The sequence below is a fragment of the Elgaria multicarinata genome, chromosome 3, assembly GCF_023053635.1.
Source record: "Elgaria multicarinata webbii isolate HBS135686 ecotype San Diego chromosome 3, rElgMul1.1.pri, whole genome shotgun sequence".
In the NCBI taxonomy this organism is placed as follows: Eukaryota; Metazoa; Chordata; class Lepidosauria; order Squamata; family Anguidae; genus Elgaria; species Elgaria multicarinata.
In genome coordinates, this window is record NC_086173.1 from 45,181,121 (window position 1) to 45,200,809 (window position 19,689).

Below are 19,689 nucleotides of genomic sequence, written 5' to 3' on the forward strand. Positions count from 1 at the left end.
GTAACTGCTGTGGAAAAAGAGCACAAAAGCTTCCTAATTGTTTCCACATTGAACGCCAGCAAAAAGTTCAGACTAAAACATGCATTTGTTCAGTGATCAATGTATTATGAAGCAGGTGTCTGACCTGGTTTTCCTTTGTGTGTGCGGTTTTTTGGCAGCCTTTTGATGAGGATTATTTAAACCATCTGGAACCTCCTGTGAAGCATATGTCATTCCATGCCTACATCAGGAAACTGACCGGAGGCGCAGACAAGTAAGAAACTTGCACTGTTTTTGCAGGGGATCTCATTATAGATGATAAAATAAAATGTGAAAAATTGGAAGACTATTTATAGGGCAACACTAATTCATTTCAAACAGTGGCAAGATAGTAACTTTAAAGTGAGCTTTGGGGATGGGTGGAAAGATTGAGAATTTTTATTTTCCTCTTTTGAGTGGCAGATCCTAATCCTTCCCTACTCCCCAAACCAGGCCCACACATTGATGCAGTTAGCAGCATTTTGTGAAGGAGGTAGCATTTATTTAAGCTAAGGATTTGTCAACTCATCAATATATAGCAAAACCAAATCCTCTCCTTTATTATAGCAGCCTGGAAGTATAATTCTTCTTCCTCGGTGCATTGCTGGACACTGTATATGTGCATAATTTATTTGGTGCTTTTCCATTTCAAGGACATTGTATATTTGTGTATGTATGTATATAGGTGCGTGAAACATGGGTCACATTCTCTGCCGCTGATCTTTCCTACTTTAACTAAAGCTTCTGTGTAGCTAAATTCAGTTTAAGTGTTAGAAAAAATGATATGCAGCTAACACTTAAGTCAGACTGGCTCCTGGATTACATTGCTACTTTTGGCCCCATGTTTACACTGTTGGCTGGGGCAAGTACTAGAGCCTCTCAGCCTGATGAAATATTTTGATGTGATGTCTGCCATACACTACTTAATATAGGTGCTTCTTCTGCATTTTTGGGAAATACCGTGTTATTTAGCATGTTTTCTTTTCTGTTTAGGGGAAAGTTTGTTGCCCTTGAAAACATTAGCTGCAAGATTAAATCTGGATGTGAGGGACATCCCCCATGGCCAGAAGGCATTTGTACTAAGTGCCAGCCAAGTGCAATCACACTCAATAGACAGGTAAGATAAGCACCAGCCACTAATGGGGACTTGCTCGTCAGGACAGCAGAGCACTCTATTCCTCTACTGTTTCTATCTGGAAGGGAATGGCAGCTTGAGTTTGGGAGTATTTTCCCTCTGGCAGTTGTTTGGTAAACAACTGTTGGTTCGTTTTTATCCAAGGAGATGTGAAAATATGCTTATCTAGATGTTTCTTTGTAAACTAGAGGACGTCTGCTTTAGCCATGATATAGGAGTGCAATTTTCAACAGATTTAAAACCACCTGCTCAGATTTCTATGGTATAGTGTCAAAGGATTACGGGATTAAAAGGCAGAGTAAGTGGTTAGTTAAAGAGGAACTGGGTGTTGTTTTCTTAGTTTTACTGAAAGGCACATTCAGTAAATGCCAAATGATGGTTTAGTGTTACATAAACGAGAGCCTCAGGCTGGTGAACTCTCCCCTCTTCTCTGGTGTAGCTGCAAGGAAGAGACCAAGATTTCAATTCCATTTTCAACTAACCAGTTATTCATTGACCTGGTTCACACGATCAAAATAGCCTTCTGGTGGCATGCAATACATGACAGGCAGGTTTTGAAAATTCAGTCCATAGCTTGTTGTGTCGTGTGAACCGGGGACCATGAGTTATACCCAGGTTAAACAATTCTTGATTAACCCATTCTGTTGCTGGGTTCTGTGAGCCTTGTTTAATTGTCTCCCTTCCTGACAATATGCACTGCAGAAAGAGGTCCTATTGAAATGAAAGGGGCCTTTTTCCCCCAATGAAAATCCTAGTGTGGGGCGTCTGATGGGATCATTATGCATGTAGAGGTTGCCTTTGTACTGATGTGCCTGGGCAAGTTACTTGTCTTTCCACACCAGTTTGCCTTCTTGTGAAATGTGTGTCAGAGCAGAAAAAAATGGCTTTGAGGCTCAGACCCCTATCTCTGCCTTGTCATTGTACTTCACTTGATACGCTGTTATGTTTTTTCAAATGGCAGAAATACAGGCATGTGGATAACATCATGTTTGAGAACCATACAATTGCAGATCGCTTCTTGGACTTCTGGAGAAAAACAGGAAACCAGCATTTTGGATACTTATATGGGAGGTATACAGAGCACAAAGACATCCCTCTGGGTATTCGAGCTGAGGTTGCTGCCATCTATGAACCCCCACAGGTAACAGATTCTTCATTCTAAGATGTCTTAGCTTGCTCTACGTAACAATATGCTTGGGAAACAGTATTCATTAGCACTTTCTGACAATGAACTAAAACTGCCTGCATAGAGCAATCATCATCATCATTATCCTCATGTTTTATGCGGTGAAGTCTTGCCATAAACAGTGCATGTGTCAGCTGAAGGGGAAGAGACAACAACTTGATTTCAGCCTGATCCAATGCATGTTTATATAGAAGTCCCCATCCCTCACCCCAATAAGCCTGTCCTGTTCCCAGCAGTTGCAACAATCTTCATAAATTATTTGTCTGTTTCCTCTGGCAGTGGCTTCTCTCAAGATGGCTGTTGCCAGAACAAACAACAAATGGGCTTCTCTACAAGCAATAGCTGGAGATTGAACAGATTGAGAGTGGTGGGGAAGGCGTAGTAGCAGTTTCTCCTCCTTTTGCCTCCTGGGCAGAGCACAAGGTGACAGTAAAGGCAAAAAGTAGTGGCTGTGATCTTATGGACAGTTATCTGGAATATGCTTCATAGAACTCAGTGGGCTTAATTCTTAAGTGCATTTGATCAGGCAGAATAGTGGCCTCGTGCACCTGGAAGTGTAACCTTTTATGCAGTTTCATTGCAGTTTTTGTTTGAGTTTTGTATATCTCCTTGAGCAGGCCAAGGAGCAGTTCATAAATATGTCAAAATAAATAAACATTCCAATTACATCCTATCAAATTAAATTATTATTTTTATTTGAACAAGTTTGAGAGAAAGTTTTTTTTCACCAAGACTGTAGTTTCTGCTACTGAAAGCTTAGCAGTTATGCTGAATATCAGATAGTTAACAGAACTGTCATCTGTTCTTTGCTGAGATGGGGTATGACAGCCTCATTTAGAGCTGTTTCAGGCATTGCAGATAAGTGACAATAAGATGATGTACAAGTGCCTTGTGCATCTTCCTTCTATTATGTTCGTTTATAACTTATCACCATGGGAAAGATAGTATGAGTTGCCATTTTGCAAGTTACACAAGAAGCATGAAAAGTAGAATTGAGACTTTTGTGTATCCTCTGTCGCTGCTCAATAGTAATACCTGAAGCACCTATCAGTGTCTCTATGCTAGTGGCTTTCGTTATACCATCCCACAGTGAATATGACTGTTTTGAGCTTCAAACAACTGAAGTTTGGCAGCACTCGCTCTCGGAGACTGAATACTGGGTTTAATGGATGCCCAAAAGGACTATGCTCATAAGTGAGAACCTTTCCCAATGATTCTTGAAGTGATCATTTGCATTCAGGAGACTTATTTTGTGTTAAAGCTACTTTTTGCAATATACCCCCATAAACCTCAATGATAGATATTTCTATCATCTTCCTGTTTTGTAAATAAAGCAATCTGCAAGGAATTGGGTATATGTGTGTGTGAAGGGACACGTGCAAAGGAATAATGAATTCCTTGCCCTTCTGCCCCTTTGCCCCCTTCTCAGCAGGCTTAGCGTCTTGCCTCATTGTCTTACCCCAAGACAATGAGAGAAGAGACTAGGCTCAGAGACCTTGCTGTGAACGCAGCCCCTTGCACACATAGTCACTTGATGCTCAGTGTCCTTCACCCTAAGATGATGATAGTGCTGGTGGTAGTGGTGGGATGTGTGGGGGTGGGAGGAATTAGGCTCAAAGAAAGTTGTCACAGTTACTTAAAGACCCAATCACACACATACACCCCTGGTTATTGGTTTTGGAGATGAGGTCAGATGAGCATGTTCAGGTGACCTAGGCTCCTGAACCAGTTTCCAAAGCACTTGTGGCATGAGGAAAGTATGCATGCACAATCCATGTTTTTTTTGTTTTTGTGTGGGGGAGGGCAGTGGGCAACATTCCAACTCCTAGTTTTTTTCTGTAAAAAAAAATCCTTCTCTGCCTAGTCCCTCCCCTTCTTAGACACAGACGTTGAAGGTTAACAAATAGGTACTTATGATGTGGTGGGTAGGGGGTGGTGCTGTGAGCCTGGGAGTTCCTAGTTCAAAATGTTCCTGAGCCGTAAACGTACATACTAGCTCAAAGCAAATCATGGTGTATCAGCCTGAGCCACCCCACCTGCTATGACCCGGTGTTCATAGTAGTTAGGTTAACTGTGGGTTGTTTAACCCACAGTTAACCTGTAGTGTTTAGGTAGCAACATCATGTAGCAACCCCCAGTCTGGGGTTGGGTATTCAAAAAGGCTGTGGAACACACCCAGCACACAATTTGCCGCTATAACGTTTTGTCTCCAAACCCACGATTTGCATGCAAAGAGTCTGTATGCAGTGGTGAGAACATTTGTCTACTTTGTAGAGCAGTTATAAAGGTTATGAAGAAAATGTCTGTGAAATGCTTGGCGTAATTGAAATATGCTTAGTAAATAGGTTTGTTACTCTGTGTACCTTCAATGGGGAGTCTCAGCCAGTCTTAGTACTCTGATAAATATATCTATATTTATAATATTTTCAAGCAACTATTTGTCACATTCATATTTTGCATTTTTAGGTGTAGTGTACATCTAAACATGTAAATGTAGAGAGGCCCTGTGTATTTTTGGGATCTCTGGTGTTAAAAGCTTCTGGTGGATTGGATTTTCTTTGAAGCTGTAAGGTCATATTAAGTCACTAGGTGGCACTAGTCACTGAATACCAAATCTGCAAGTTATAGCTGAATATGATTGTGAGATGAATGTTAAAGAAAATTACAACTCTAGTCTTTATAGTAATTGTTACAATGGAAATTTTATACAGATTCATAGATTTGTAGATCAAGTGAAGAAAGGATATGGAAGTCTGGCTGGACCAGTGGTCTATAAACTGTAGTTTGGCTTACTAGCCAAACCCATTTTTTTATGACTGACTCCAGCCCCACCCTTTCCTGCACCCTGTGACATTTGCAGAGAACTTGAGGAAGGGTGTTTGTGCCTAGTGCTGGACTTCGCAAAAGCTGAAAGCTGCGCTCACTGCTGCTGCCTCCTTCAGAAGTCCAATGGAATTGAAATAAGTTGTCTTTCCCCTCTTCATCAGGGGTGGGCAGTTTATGGCCCGCCAAATGTTTTGGCCTACAATTCCCAGCAGCCCTAGCCAGCATAGCTAATGGGAGCTGTAGGCCAAAATACCTCTGCTGTACATAGAATGATAGGGCAGAGGTGTGTAAGGGGGAGACAGGTATTTTCTCCTGTAACAAGCTGTGTGTCACTGCTGCTGCCTCCTCCAAAAAAACAAATAGGAAGGGAGCGGAACTATGTCTTCTTCTGACCCCCTACTTGAGCCTGTACGGAGGAAATAAAGGTTTTCTTGCCTGTCCTGTTGGGATTTTGTGGGAGGCACTGTTAGCGCTTCTTCCAAAAGCCCAACTGGCAGAACAGAAGCCATATTTCTTTTCTTCTTTGTTCTTGGAAGAAAGGAAAGACAGCTTTGCTCCAGTGAGTTAGCCTTTTGCAGCAAGCTCTAGCAGCACCTTGCTGCTGTTTCCAGCAAAAACTGAATAGGAAAGGAAGGAGACTCTCACTTCTTTTCTCCAAGCTGAAGAAAGGGGTACGTGTTATTTTGCAGGAAACAGCAGTAAGTCACCGTTGATGGCTTCTTGCAAATGCAACTTGCAAGGGAGAGAGAGTACCTTTGCCTTCCTAGAGCAATGAGGCTGCTTATTGGGATTGGCCATTTTGATCATATTACTCCAGTTCTGTGTCTACTACAGTGGTTGCCAGTCACTTTCTGGGCCAGATTCAAAGTGTTGGTGTTTTAAAGCCCTAAATGGCTTAAGACCAATCTACCTAAGGTGTAGACTTTCCCGCATGTTCCTACCTGATTGCCAGGATTGTCTTTGGAGGCTCTTCTCTTTGTGCCACCACTCACAATGGGATGATGAATGGCTGCCAGAAGACGAGCCTTCTCTGTATGGAATGCCCTTCCCAGGGAGATCCACCCAGTGCCTTCACTGTATACATGTAGATGCCAGGTTAACACTTTCCTCTTTAAACAGGCGCTCAATCTTTAATCTCTTGCTTTATTAATTTTACTGCTGGCTCCTCAATGTTTTTAATATCTTTTAAAGTTGTTGATGTTTAATATTGTATTATTTTGGTACTTGTATTATTATATTTTTATTTATTTATTTACTTTTGGTTATTTTGGTTTTATGATTGTAAACCACACTAAAAAACAAATAAAATCTAATAAATAAAATAAAATAAATAGGAGTATAATCCCAATATGGGGAAGGGGCACTCATCACTGGTAAAGAGATAAGTAGATTTATGTAACCCAGGGTTGGAAAACCTCTTGTAATGCAGACTGATGTACTGCATTAAAGCTAACTGTTTTGTAGTTGGTTAAGCATTTGTTTTAAAAAGACATCTCTGGATTTGAAAGTTGCAAATAATGGAGAGTTGTGACAATCCTCTTTAATGGTTGATCATCCTTGTTGTTACTCCTTCTCTTATACATATCTACCCCTACTACATTCAGCCACACAGATTGGCCTTGGAAATATTGATGGAGAGCTCCTATTGAAAAGTGTGGGAGAGTCTCCTGCAGGTTTTGCTCAGTATGTTCAGCCATTGGTTGGCAGCTGCTTGCTTATATATATAAAAATGTATGTGTGTTAGTAGGTGACTTGGGACATGCAAACAGTAATATTTTACTATAACTCAGATATATAACTTATATCTGCTCAGAGGCAAGATTCATGAGTTTCTGTTAAGTTGCAAAGTAAACTTACATCAGCTCCCTTAAATCCTCTGCACACCAGGAAGTTAAGTGTTGATGCCTTTGATCTCTTGCCAACTTCTGTGTTTTGATATTGCATCATAATGTGCATAGAAATCACCATGCAGCAGTGCTAGAGAGTTTGTCCTCTGGCTTCTTGGCTCCTATCTGATTTATCAGATCTACTCTGAAGCCTATTCAGTCCAAGATAAATAGATAGTGTCTGCGGTTGCCCTTAAGACTTGGGATTCGCAAATATACTGTCACTAGAACTCTAAGAATAAAGAGCATTGAGTTTGGGATTGATGCAAGCCATATTGCTATGATTGGTAAGAGGCACTGTGTTCCTTGGCATCCTTGTGCGCCTTCAGCATCCCTGCTGATTTTGCCAAATGCAGATGTCAGTAACTTTTAATGGACAGTAGAACTGAGAAGTCCTTGATTTAGTTCATCCATATTCTTACACGTTAGGTGTGATGCTGTTTCAGTTAATGCAGTGGTTCCCAATTGGTGGTCCCCAGGGGGTCCGCATAACCCACTCAGGGGCTCCATGGCACCATTCACGTATTCATTCATTTCTGGAGTCCACTGACGACGAATTCCTACCAGAAGTAAAATATAACATCACTGAGCACCTGCAACTAGCTTCAGAAATTACTTCCCTGCACCTAATCCTGAAAACTCATGGATAAGGAATCCTTTTGAATGTGGTGATGTACAACTAACAACTCTATCTACAGAAGAGCAAGATGTACTTGTTGACGTGACTTGTGATGGTTCATTGAAATCATTTTTCAAAGAATATAGACTGGACCAATTCTGGGTGAAGGTTTTTCCTGATTATAAGAAGTTAGGTGAAAAAGCTTTGAAACATCCAGTTCCCTTTTGTTCCACATATCTTTGTGAACAAACATTTTTGACATTTTGTTATATGAAGAACAAGACTAGAAATCGGCCCGATGTTGATCCAGATTTGAGATTAAAAGTAGGAAATATCGAACCAGATGTGGAAGGGATTGTTCAGGACAAAAAGAGGCATGGTTTCTCTCATCACATTTAGGTTTAGTAGCTGCTAGACATGTCATAATTTGTTCAATTGTAAACTAGACGTTAGTAAAGTTAAATTCGTCTTTATATTCCTAACTAAATCATTGTCATTTTTGCATGGTAATATCTCAAATATCACAAATTTTATGGTCTGTTTTTAGGTATACCTAAAATCCTTTGTATATTGGGGGCTACCCCTTATTTTCTCCAAAAAATTGCTTCGCACAGGTAACTACCATAGAAATAACATTTTTTTCAAAAGTAGGGGGTCCATGGCTTGGCATTTGAAAAACAAGGGGTCCGCAGTACTTAGCTAATTGGGAACCACTGAGTTAATGCATCTGTTTCCCCAATGAGAAATCTTAAGATGGAAAATGCAGCGGTGTAAAAACAATCAACATTGGAAGCTGCAGCTAGATGTGAGTTCATTCTTTGTGAAAGAGAGAAGGCTAGGCAGGTGCAAAGACAGCTTTTGTCCAGTATAGCTGAAGCCTGGTCTATGTGTGCAGCAGAATGAGATGGTGGAGTTCTGAGGCACTAGAAGGGATAGTTTCAATTCGTAATGCAGGTGGAATGTAACATTTTTTAAAAAATGTCGCCCTGCATTAAAAGCAACAACCATCACCAAAAAACCTGTCTGAAAGTAGAAAACCACCACAGCAAATAACAGGTTGCGCTTCCTCCCTGTTAAGCTAATTATTTACTTGTGGAGGTAAATTATTTACTTAGGGAAGAATTCAAAACAAGTTTCCACTACCATCCAGTCTGAGGTCTCATTCTGCTGCATGCATAGATCAAGTTTTACGTATTGTGATCATCCCTCCTTTTTTACTCGGCATATCCATGGGAAAACTCTGCCTCTCAAAGTGTAAATGCCTTATATTCCACAGCCAAGGGCAGCCACCCCGAACCTGGTGCCCTCCAGACATGTTGCATTACTATCCTCATAGTCCAAACTAGTATGACTAATGGCTGTGCTGCCTGGCGAGGATGGAAGTTGTAGTCCAACATCTGGAGTGCACCAGGTTAGGGAAGGCTGGTCATATGAGAAGCCCAAACACTCTTGAGATTAATTCTTTTGAATGCTTTCCCATATTTTATACTTCTATAAATTAGTTATTTATGATGATAATGATTTGCCTATCAGAAGTTTATGAAGATATTTCATTATCTGTAACAATAAATAAAAAATAATAGGAATGAATGATAATTATAATTTGAATCAAACCTAGTTTTGAGAAGCAGGTATATCATCCCATTGGGTGGCACAAAACATTTGGGAGGAAAAGAGGCTTCCTCTTCTTTTCAGTCAGATAAGCAGGAAGGTAAGGACAAGACAGAAGAAGATGCAAGAGCTAAGTTGGGAAGGATGGGCTTGGGTGGGTAAAAAATCAATAAATCAGAGGCAAGTGGGCAAAAAGTTGAGGGTCATTTTGCTTAACTTAAAGGTGATTGACATCTTACCATACCTTTATGTTCAACTATCTTAAAGCTATTCCTGGGAGCCCTGCATTGTTAGACTAGTTTTGTATTGTGTGAGGAACACAAAACCAATTAAAAACACACACACTGTGATGACTAGGGTAAAATTGGCAATGTTATGAGACTTTATATAATTGCCAAGTCACAAAGTTTGTTTGTGGTTTGTAATGAGTTTTGTTTTAAAATGTCTCATTTCTGCCTTGCTCTAGGGGATTTCAACACTATTGGAAAGTATAAGCTTCTTGACAGTAATGACTGAGTCCGAGCAGGAAAGCATAACACATTAGTGCTTTTAAATAAATACTAAATAGATGCAGTATTAAATAGCCGCCTTCTTGGTCATGCGTGTTAGTGTAACTACAGTAAATGGGACAGTGCAGTTTGTTAATTCTCATTCTTCTGGTAAGGCTCATTATTTTGAAAATGAAACCTTTATTTTCTCAGGATGCTAAATAGCCACCCCTGTTTACATACTGTCTTCTGATGCCACTCTTTTCTTTTCAGATCGGTACACAAAACAGTCTGGAGCTCCTAGAAGACTCAAAAGCAGAGATTGTGGATGAGATTGCTGCCAAGCTTGGCCTGAGGAAGGTATGAAACTGTGTTTGGGCCAGCATATCTGGCAAATACTCTGTGTTGGACTGGAAGGTGTCTTACTGGATGTCCGTTAAATCATGGTTGGCAGACTTTTTGGATCTAGTTAATTGCAACCTAATAATAGTAGCTTTTGGCCACTCAGACTGGATTGAAGGTTTTCTAACCTGTGCAGTCCTTCTTGTCATCTTGCTTAGTTATGAAACAGCAAGGTACCGGTTGACCAGCCATGCTACACTATCATTGTTTGAAAGACCATTACTCTCGGATGGGTAGTCTGTGGTCCTAAAGATTAGCCAAAATGTCTTAGAAGATTATAGGAAACAAACCCTGCCCTTCTTGGTACTTATATACCACTGTGTTGTCTGAACCCAGCCACAGTTTGACTTTACTGTTCAGATCTGTCCAGACCAGACAACCATACCAATTTTACCAGTGGAACAAAGAAAATATAGATGTGTTCACATTCACAAATGCTTTTGTTTGTTAGGAGAGCAAGTGAAATAGGAATCTTTGAACATAAGAGCCATACTGGATCAGACCAAGGGTCCATCTAGTCCAGCATTTTGTTCACACTGTCGGCTAGGGATCAACAAAGCAGGACACGTGCAAAAGCATCCTCCCACCCATGTTCCCCAGCAACCGGTGTATATAGGCTTACTGCCTCTGATACTAGAGGTAGCCCATAGCCATCATGACTAGTAGCCGTTGGCAGCCTTTGCTGAGCACACTGCCTCAGCTATGCTTTTCTGATAGGACTGAGATGGAACAGATTTCATCTCCTGGATCTTGATTTTGTCTTATGTGGAAACTGTCTGTCATTTAATAGACATGTTGATTCTGGAGCCATCTTCCTGCAGATGCCTTTCAAATCCATACTTTATTTTCTTACCTATATGAAGGCATTGCTTGTGTTACCAAAATAAAGGAATGAAATACGTTGATTTTCTCCCCCTCTAAAGTTGAATATATTCAAGCTTCAGGTCAGTGAGTTACACAGGGCAGAATATTAATTAATTTGGGTTTAATCACTCTTTCCTAATCTGGTGCCTTCCAGATATGTTGGACTTCAGCTCTCATTATCCCTAGCCAGCATGGTGATTCATGCTGTTAGGAGTGATGGGACTTGTTGTTCAATACATCTGGGGGGGGGCACTAGGTTTGGGAAGAGTGATTAAACCCAGATTAATGAATATTCTGCCTTACGTAACATATGTGTCTAATACACAGAATGTTTTAGTTTTGTTTGAATCTACTCTTCTTTTTTCTCTAGTTCTGCTAAGGCTATTTTGCTATACAAATGACCCCTAGTCACTTCATACACCTGTGTTAGCTTGTTGCAAGCATAACAGTAGTATTTTCTGGACAAGTACTGAACACTTGAATGTCAAGCTAAATATAGGAAAGTATTTGAATATGCATCTACATTTCAAACTGGTTTGGGAGAATTATTTCAGCAAGATCAAATGGGATTCAGGAAAGATGAAATTTGAGTGGGAAAATGTTTCCTTTTCTATTAGCTAGCATAGAAAGCTAAGATCTTGAGAGCAATTCTGTGCATTGTTCCTGACGCTGCAGTGTGAACAGAGAAAAGTAAATGTCTTTTTGTGGGAAGGGGGAACCCTGCAGTCTCCAGATCTTTCCACAACGGGACATAAACGTGCAGGTTTCACCAGCTGGTTCTGCAAATGTGTAAATTGTATTCAAATGAGCTCTGCACAGCTGCGGAAGTAATTTTCTTCAGGCTGTTGTTGAGCAGGCTTTGTCAAAGAGATTCATGCAGCCAAGAACATTTTGTACCAGTGGGGAAAGGGTAAAAAAAAAAAATTAGACAGGAAAATGAAAACAAACATTGTGTTTTAAGGTTGGCTGGATATTCACGGATCTGGTCTCAGAGGATACGCGGAAGGGGACTGTCCGGTACAGCCGGAACAAGGTAAGAAGCAAGCATTTGGGGTCCTTGTCCTCTTGTATTTGCTGACAAAACCCTTTTGGAGGAAATAATGTGTGTGAACTAAAGCCTTGCTACTAAGCAGGGGTGGGTCACATGCAGCCCCCCCGAAGGCTTTTCTTGTGGCCCCAAAAGGGTCCTCCTGGGGCGCTGTGGAATTGCTACAGAATTTCTGGTGCTCCCAACCAGTGTGCTTTTTGTCCTTGCCAGTGTAGCTGTGACTTTCTTTGAAAACCAGCAGCAGCTCCGGCAGCCTTCTCTCTCCCCCAAGCGCCCCCAGATACAAGAAGCAGCCACTGTCGATTCTGCCTCTATTTTGTGCTGCCCCCCTCTCTCTTTTCCCTCCTCCCCACAGCCCCCTTGTATTAAGTGTAGCTGTAGTAGTAGTTGCCACCTCTGGTTTGGGGCTACTGCGCTTGGCTCCTCTCCACTCCAGACACACCCCAGGAAAATCACTGCTTTTTCACAATAAAAAAAGGTACCTTTTACAACTGAACAAAAAGTAGCTGGAGATCTCCCTTGCTCTCCTTCTCACAGGAAGCCTGTGAGAGACACTCTGCTCTGCGCTCTTATAGAGCTCTATGGTGCAGGAGGTCACTCTGTTGCCCTCTTGCGCCATAGAGCTGCTTGTATCCATAGAGGTTCTGGTGATCATGATTCTGTGATTCTCCAAAGTGATTAGATGACAAAGGAAGTGGATGGAGGATTGGGGATGGTGAAATAAATTGGAATGTAAGGGAAGTAAAAGGGAAAGGGAAACCATTCATCGATAAAAGGTAGATAAACTGCACATTAAATAAATAACATTTCTTTTCTTTTTCTTTTTTGTTCTGCCCCCTTTTGGACATGCAACCCCCAGTCAGTTGCCCAACATCAAAATGGCCCCTACCCAAAGGAAACTGCCCACGCCAATCATAAATGGAATAATTCATGAGTCCAGAGGGAATTTAGACTAGCCATGAATTGCTTATGATGGAAGTTCCCTATGGGTGGGGTGTGGAGCGGCTTGACAATCTTTCTAGATCACTTAGATACACGGCAAAGGTGCACTACAAAATTACCCCTTATATTCATCTTGCTTTAAAAAAAAAGAAGCTTCCAGCCATGTGAACTTCTTAACAACCCTTTGTAGCTTGTTCAGCTGTCCACCTAAACTTATGGAAGTTCTTCTCTATACTTTAGTTAATCTTTCAGTTCGGGCCTGCTTCTACAGTTGTAGTCATAGAAAGCAGGCACTTATTCTGCAGTCCATTTCTGTCTAGCAGCTAGCAGCATTCCACCTATATGAAAATAAATGTTCACTTCTGCCTTCTGCAGGCTAATGTCTGTCTAGCTCTCTTCCTGCACTTCTGCATCCTATTTTTGGACCTTTTATCACATTTACTGTCCTTCCCTGAGCCTTCTGCAATTTTATACTGAAGTTGTCCAATTAGACAGTATTCTGTGTCCATAACTGAACAGCGTAGATTGGTTGTTTTCTTCATCCACCTCTACCTCAATGAAATTGGGAGAGATTCAGCCAGAGTCTCAAACCACCTGCATTCTGCCAATGAAGTACCCCCCTATTGCATTCTTCAGTTTATAGAAGATGCACACATTGGTGAAATTAACCTTTTCTGAGAAAGTCATTGACTGGGTTATCTCCCAGCCCTAGTCCTGCCACCTTTCATTCTTTACATTTACCAGATGTGAACAGGCAGGCAATATGAAGACCTTAGACCATATGTGGCTTTCAGGATACTTGCCCTCCACCCCTCACCCAGCATGTGGACTCTTGCTAGATTCCGGGAAAGCTAAGCTTCCATGAATCTTAAAAACAATAAATTTGGAGTTGTCATAGTTTTGGAGTAAGATCATAAACCTTAGTTAGTCCTAAAGGTTCGGTAACCGGAAGCCAAATAAATACGCCTGATTTATTTGTCATTTTTAAAATCTCATTTCGGAGCTTGATTTCCCCAGTATACTAGGAATTGCTTGCTGAAACTAAAACTTTATACACAGCACAGAACTTGGTTATATACTAAAGAAGCCTTTAGATCCCCTTAATCTGATGCTTCCATAATTCCATCAGGAAATGATGGAGATATGCAGATGGCATCACAGGGGAGAGGTGTGGACTAGTGCCTTGTGAAAATGTGCAGTTGAGATATGCAAATTATCTAGTGCTCTGTGTCATATTGCAGCATGGTTGCCTGTGCTATACCTTGAAGTTACCAATCCATGCTTCATTTTAGAAAGTATTACTGGTTTCCTGAAATGTAGTTCAGTGCAGTGGATCTGTCTTTTACTAGTCTCATCTTCTTACCCTCTTTAGGATGCATATTTCCTAAGCGCAGAAGAGTGCATCACAGCTGGGCATTTTCAGAATCAGCAGCCAAATATATGCCGCCTGTCTCCAGATGGTCACTTTGGATCCAAGTTTGTCACTGTTGTGGCTACAGGTAAAAATAAAATGAAATTGCAGCCTGTTCTCAGTTGCCTAAAGAGTTTCCCCCCTGTAGGAATAAAAAATATATTCAAATATTTCAGATATTGAGATTGATCAAGCAAAGCAGATTGTGTTTTGCTCTGTATTTTGACATGTTTCTTTATAGCTTTTGAATGTAGGAAAAATATCAGAGCACACTTAAGCCAGTGACCTGGTTTGCATGCAACCAACAGCCCATAGTTAACAAACTGTGGTTGTTCGGAAATAAGTGAGCGTACTGGCTCCTGACCACTCTCCCACTTTTGGTTTGCTAAGCTACCCAGGAACGTGTTCCTGGTTGTTTAGCAAAGTGGAAGTGGGTGAGCAGTTGGGAACAGGAAACTACACTCACGTGTTCCCAACCATGGGGTGTTTAATAGTCTGAACTGGGTCAGTGATTCAGTTCAGGTGTCTTTGTTGACTGCTCCTCTTTTCTCACATATGAATTCCCTCCTCCCTTTCCTGGTTTCTTTTTGGTGGTTTCCCAAAACCATCTCTCAATTGGGCATATTGTGCTTAGCACTAGCCAGGTATTGAGGCTGTTTACACGTAATAGCGGCATTCGGCAACTAAGTGTGGGTTAATTAACCCACAGTTTGCAGGGATGTGCTGTGTGTACCAAGGAGCTTCCAGTTTGCAGCTATAAATGCCCCATTAATTGGCTATTAGCATAATGTCCAAACCCAAACATATTGGTTTATTTGTGGGTTAAACAACTCAAAGTTAACTTAAGAACAAACCGTGGGTTAACTTTGGGTTGTCTAACCCACAAATAACCCAAAGAGATTATTCTTACATAATGACAATCCATCAGTTTAAATTAAAAACCAATGGCCTGTCATACATGACAGCCACACAACCATGAACACCTCCTTTGTAGGTTGTGCAGCATGATATCCGAACCCAGACCACTGGGTTGTTTAGGGGTTAAACAATCCAGCGGTTAATCTTACAACAAACCATGGGTTAACCACTAGGTTGTTTAGCCCCTAAACAACTCTGGGTTCGGATGTCACAGTGCACCATCTATGAAGGGACCCAATCATGGGTTATGCTATAAAGTGGAAGAGGCAGGTACATGGGAGCCAGTGAGCCTGCTCGTACATGACAAGCTGTCAGTTTTTAAATTGATGGGTCATCATTAACATGCAAGACAAATCATAGTGTCCAGGTTTGGACATCACACTAACAACCAATGAATGGAGCCTTCGTAGGTTGTTGTTACAAACCAGAAGTGGCTCAGGCACAGCCCACATCTACGCCAATTGTGGGTTAATTAACCCAGGGTTTGCTGTTGTAATATGCGAACCAGGTCATTGTCTCCAAACCATAATTTGAAACCATAGTTTGTATGGGTTGGCAAGCTGTTTGGAGGTAATTCAGATGTGTGGCAAAATACAGGTATGCAAACCAGAAAAGGAAGGGGGAAACCGCATGTGGGAGAGGAGGAAGGCAGTGCATAAGCCCATAGTATGTTCCTGTTTCTCCAAATTATGGATTAGAGGTTCAGGAATATGACATCTAAATAGAACCTTTAAAAGCTAAATCAGTAGATTATGATTATATTTTTAATAACTTTAAACTGCTTACCGTCTGGTTTTGCTAGATGAGGAGAAACTGCCGAATGGTAGACCAACTGCTGGCTTGTTAATTAAAATTTGTGATCAGAGGCCATGAAAGTTGATTATTGGGTCAACAACTGGAGCAAACTGCTCAAAAGTTTCACAGAAATTTAATTCCTTTGGGTCCTCAATTGTAGAAGGAACCTCCCAAAAGAACACACAACAATAAAACCGCCCCTACTGTAATAACATTAAGATTAGTTCCTCAGAAAATCATTTTTAGACCAAGTGTACTTAGTACCAACATTTAGTCGCTTTCAACTTTCAGATTGAAGACAACGCTATGGCTTGGATTCCAAATTTTAAAATATCTCTAGGTAGTTTACAAGAAAATTAAATACATTAAAATACAGTTAAAATATATAATAATTGCTACAACATTTATATAAAATATTAATAAAAATATAAAACCAATTACAAGAAAACTAAGCAGCATACTCACCCAGGGAAGGTAAAGAAATGGGTCTTCAGTTGGCACCTAAAGCATGCTACAATTGGCACTTCCCAAATACCTGTGGGGAGATAATTCCTTAAGGTGATGCCACCACAGAGAAGGCCTGCTTCTCAGTTGCTACGGGATGGCAATCTGCAGGTTATGTTACAACCAGGAAACCTCTCCCAATTATCTTAATGATCACACTGCTTTGTATTTGGGATTGCGATCTGTCAGGTAACCTGGTCCCAAACTGTTCAGGGCTTTAAATGCCAATAGTACGACAGCTCATATCTAAGGGCCCACATGGTGGCTGCATGTTGCAAAACTCTGCTACAAACTCTGAAGTTTCTCGGTAATAGAAGCTCTCTCCACAAGTGGAGGATGAAATCACTTTTCGATGGGGTTGCACTCTTTCAGAAAGACCTTGTACTTGGCTTTGTTAGCTAATAGGTAACCAGTGCAGTTGTGTCAACACCCGGGTAAAACGTGCATAGCCAGATGCTCCACTTGGCATCCTGGCTGGTGCATTTTGCACTAGCTGCAGCTTCTGAATCAAGCATGTGGACAGTCCCACATAAACTACATTGCAGTAATCTAAACGTGAGGTTTCCAATGCATGGATTACAGTGGCCAGGCTATCCCTTCCCAGCAAAGGGCAAAGCTCACATACCAACCTGAGTTGGTAATAGGCATTCCTTGCCACAGAAGCCACTCGGGCCTCTAATGACAATGATGAATCCAGGAGCACCCCCAAGCTACATGTCTGTTCTTTCTGAGGGAGTGAAACAGCATCTAGAACAGTAGTTTTCAGAAGTAGTTACGTAACCCATATAATGCCTTGCAAAAAGTGTCAGCCCCAAGAAGCTAAGGCATAAAATGAATATATCCATTTACCCATAGTGTGTGTAATTAAAAGTGATTCCATCCTCCTCCTGTGGAGAGAGCTTCTATTACTGAGAACCCTCAGAGTTTGCGGGAGATTTTTGCAACATGTGGCCACCACATGGGCGCATAGGTACGTGCTACAGGAGGAAAACCTTAAGTTCAAACTATCAGTTTATACTAAGGTCAGGACTTTGTTTCCAAGAAGCATCTTTCTATGGCTTAGCATTTCTGTTAAAGTAATGAATAAGGCATAAATTTGTAGCATTTTATATTAAATACGTAATCATTATGTTTGCATTGCTACCTTGGCCTAAGCACCAAGGTATAGACTTTCCAGAGGGCTTTAAAACATAGCAGGTTTCTGTAAAACTTGCCCACTTGTGATTGATGTCACCCTACAACTTCCTCTTAAATCCTTTAAAACTTAGATTGCAAGTAACAAATTGTTCAGCTGACAGAGAGAGGAGGCAGTAGTTAGGCTGACTATGTTTTCATGTATTTGTTTGCCTTTTAATTTTTGTGAGTTTTTGCTGAGTTGAGAATGGAAGCTGAAGCCCAGAAAATTGCCTTTTCCAACATTTCACTCCAAACAACATGTTTGTACTGTTAAATCACTGTCTAGTGTGGGTCTTTAAACACTTGGTTTCCACTATGACTATAAAATAAATGTATATGTATGATTTGCAGAATTAAAATATAACATCCCTTAATAACTATCTCCAGTCTTTCAAAATGGCATCCCTTTCCTGTTTACAAGCACTCTGTTTCCTTTGATGCTTATGCTACTCAAATTAACACTGATTTTGTGTGTCACTTGTGCAAAGAGCCATGTGTAAATAGTCACTAATTTAATTTGTGTCATGCTTGTTCCTATCTATTTGCTACTGAATAAGGGAACAAAGTTTATCTTTCTAATCTTTTCATTAACTGAAATTTTCACTGAACTAACAAGGGAATCTTAATAGTTAGAAACAGGCTGTGCTGCTTGGTGCAATGGGGTAAATATAGGGAGGTTTGTAACCACAGTGGTTAAGCCAGAAAGCCGGGCCATGTTCAGAAGACACTTTAAACTACGGCTTTAACCATGATGAATAAGGCTTTCTGGCTTAACCACTTTGGTTATAGCTGTGGTTTAAGGTGTCTTCTGAACACAGCCCAGCTTTCTGGCTGAACCACCATGGTTAAAGCCATAGTTTAACGTGTCTTCTGAATGGGGCCAATGTGTAATTCAAAATGCTTAACCACCATGGCTTAGCATGTCGCCTCAACAGGGCAATTATCATCTTTTCAGTGCCAGGTTAAAACTTGGCTATGCTCAGGCAACTGATGGGCTGTTTAATGTATCTGCCAAATTGTTTATGGCTGTCACTGATGTTTTATTTGTTTTATGGAGTGCTTGTACTTTAATAGATAATTGTTCTAGCTGCTTTAAATTTTTTGTGTTTCAATTCTATAATAAGTTGACTTGAGTCTTTTTTTCTTTTCTTAAGAAAGGCATCTAAGAAATGTAACAAATAATACTAATGGCCAGTCCTGTTCCCTTTTGATTACAGTTAATCAGAAGTACCTGTTTGCTTTTTGTGCTTTCCATCAATCATTCTTTGTTTGGGCGGGAAATACTATTTTAAATAAAACATTTTTTAGGGATGGTGTGCCTCTATGTAAAAATAAAGTTCCCAACCAATCTCTGAAGCAACTTGGCATTAGTTCCTTTGCTTAGGCATGTTTACAGTCAGAAAACTATTAAACAATGTTGTGCTTTTAAAAAACATTTGTAAATGTCTGTCTGATTCTGGTTAGGGATGTAGTGAAGATGTTGCAGAGGAGGCGTTTGGGGCGATTATCGTATACACAGTGTTCAGTCTTACATGCGCAAGAAAAGTCTACACCACAATATAAAAACCATAAGGAAACAGTCTGACAGCTACTATTTAGTACTGCGAGAATGGCAGAATCCCAGTATATTTATAAAACAATGTAAGGGAGAAAGTACATGTGGCCTGTGCATTATATCCAGTGATTTACGTGATTTTTAATAATCTCCTTTATCTGGATGCTTCTTTTGGGAAGTAGTGTATTCATCTTTGAAGTATTTAAGGCAAGGCAGAGTCTGAAGAAGTTTGCTGTGTCTTAGATAGAAACCCTGGGTTTGATGCAGAGTTGCCTAATGAAATCATCTGCTATTTCTTTATAAAT

General features: G+C 40.6%; 1 protein-coding gene across 2 annotated transcripts in view; it reads left to right on the forward strand.

The window, feature by feature from the left end:
• NPLOC4 (NPL4 homolog, ubiquitin recognition factor) overlaps window positions 1–19,689 on the forward strand; it is a 58,706-nt gene that overhangs the window by 15,441 nt on the left and 23,576 nt on the right. For both annotated transcript variants that reach the window (XM_063120082.1, XM_063120083.1), the window contains 6 exons: window positions 159–253; window positions 1,012–1,135; window positions 2,115–2,294; window positions 10,043–10,129; window positions 11,997–12,068; window positions 14,398–14,524. In XM_063120082.1, the coding sequence (XP_062976152.1) occupies window positions 159–253; window positions 1,012–1,135; window positions 2,115–2,294; window positions 10,043–10,129; window positions 11,997–12,068; window positions 14,398–14,524 (685 nt within the window). The remainder of the gene's footprint in view (window positions 1–158; window positions 254–1,011; window positions 1,136–2,114; window positions 2,295–10,042; window positions 10,130–11,996; window positions 12,069–14,397; window positions 14,525–19,689) is intronic.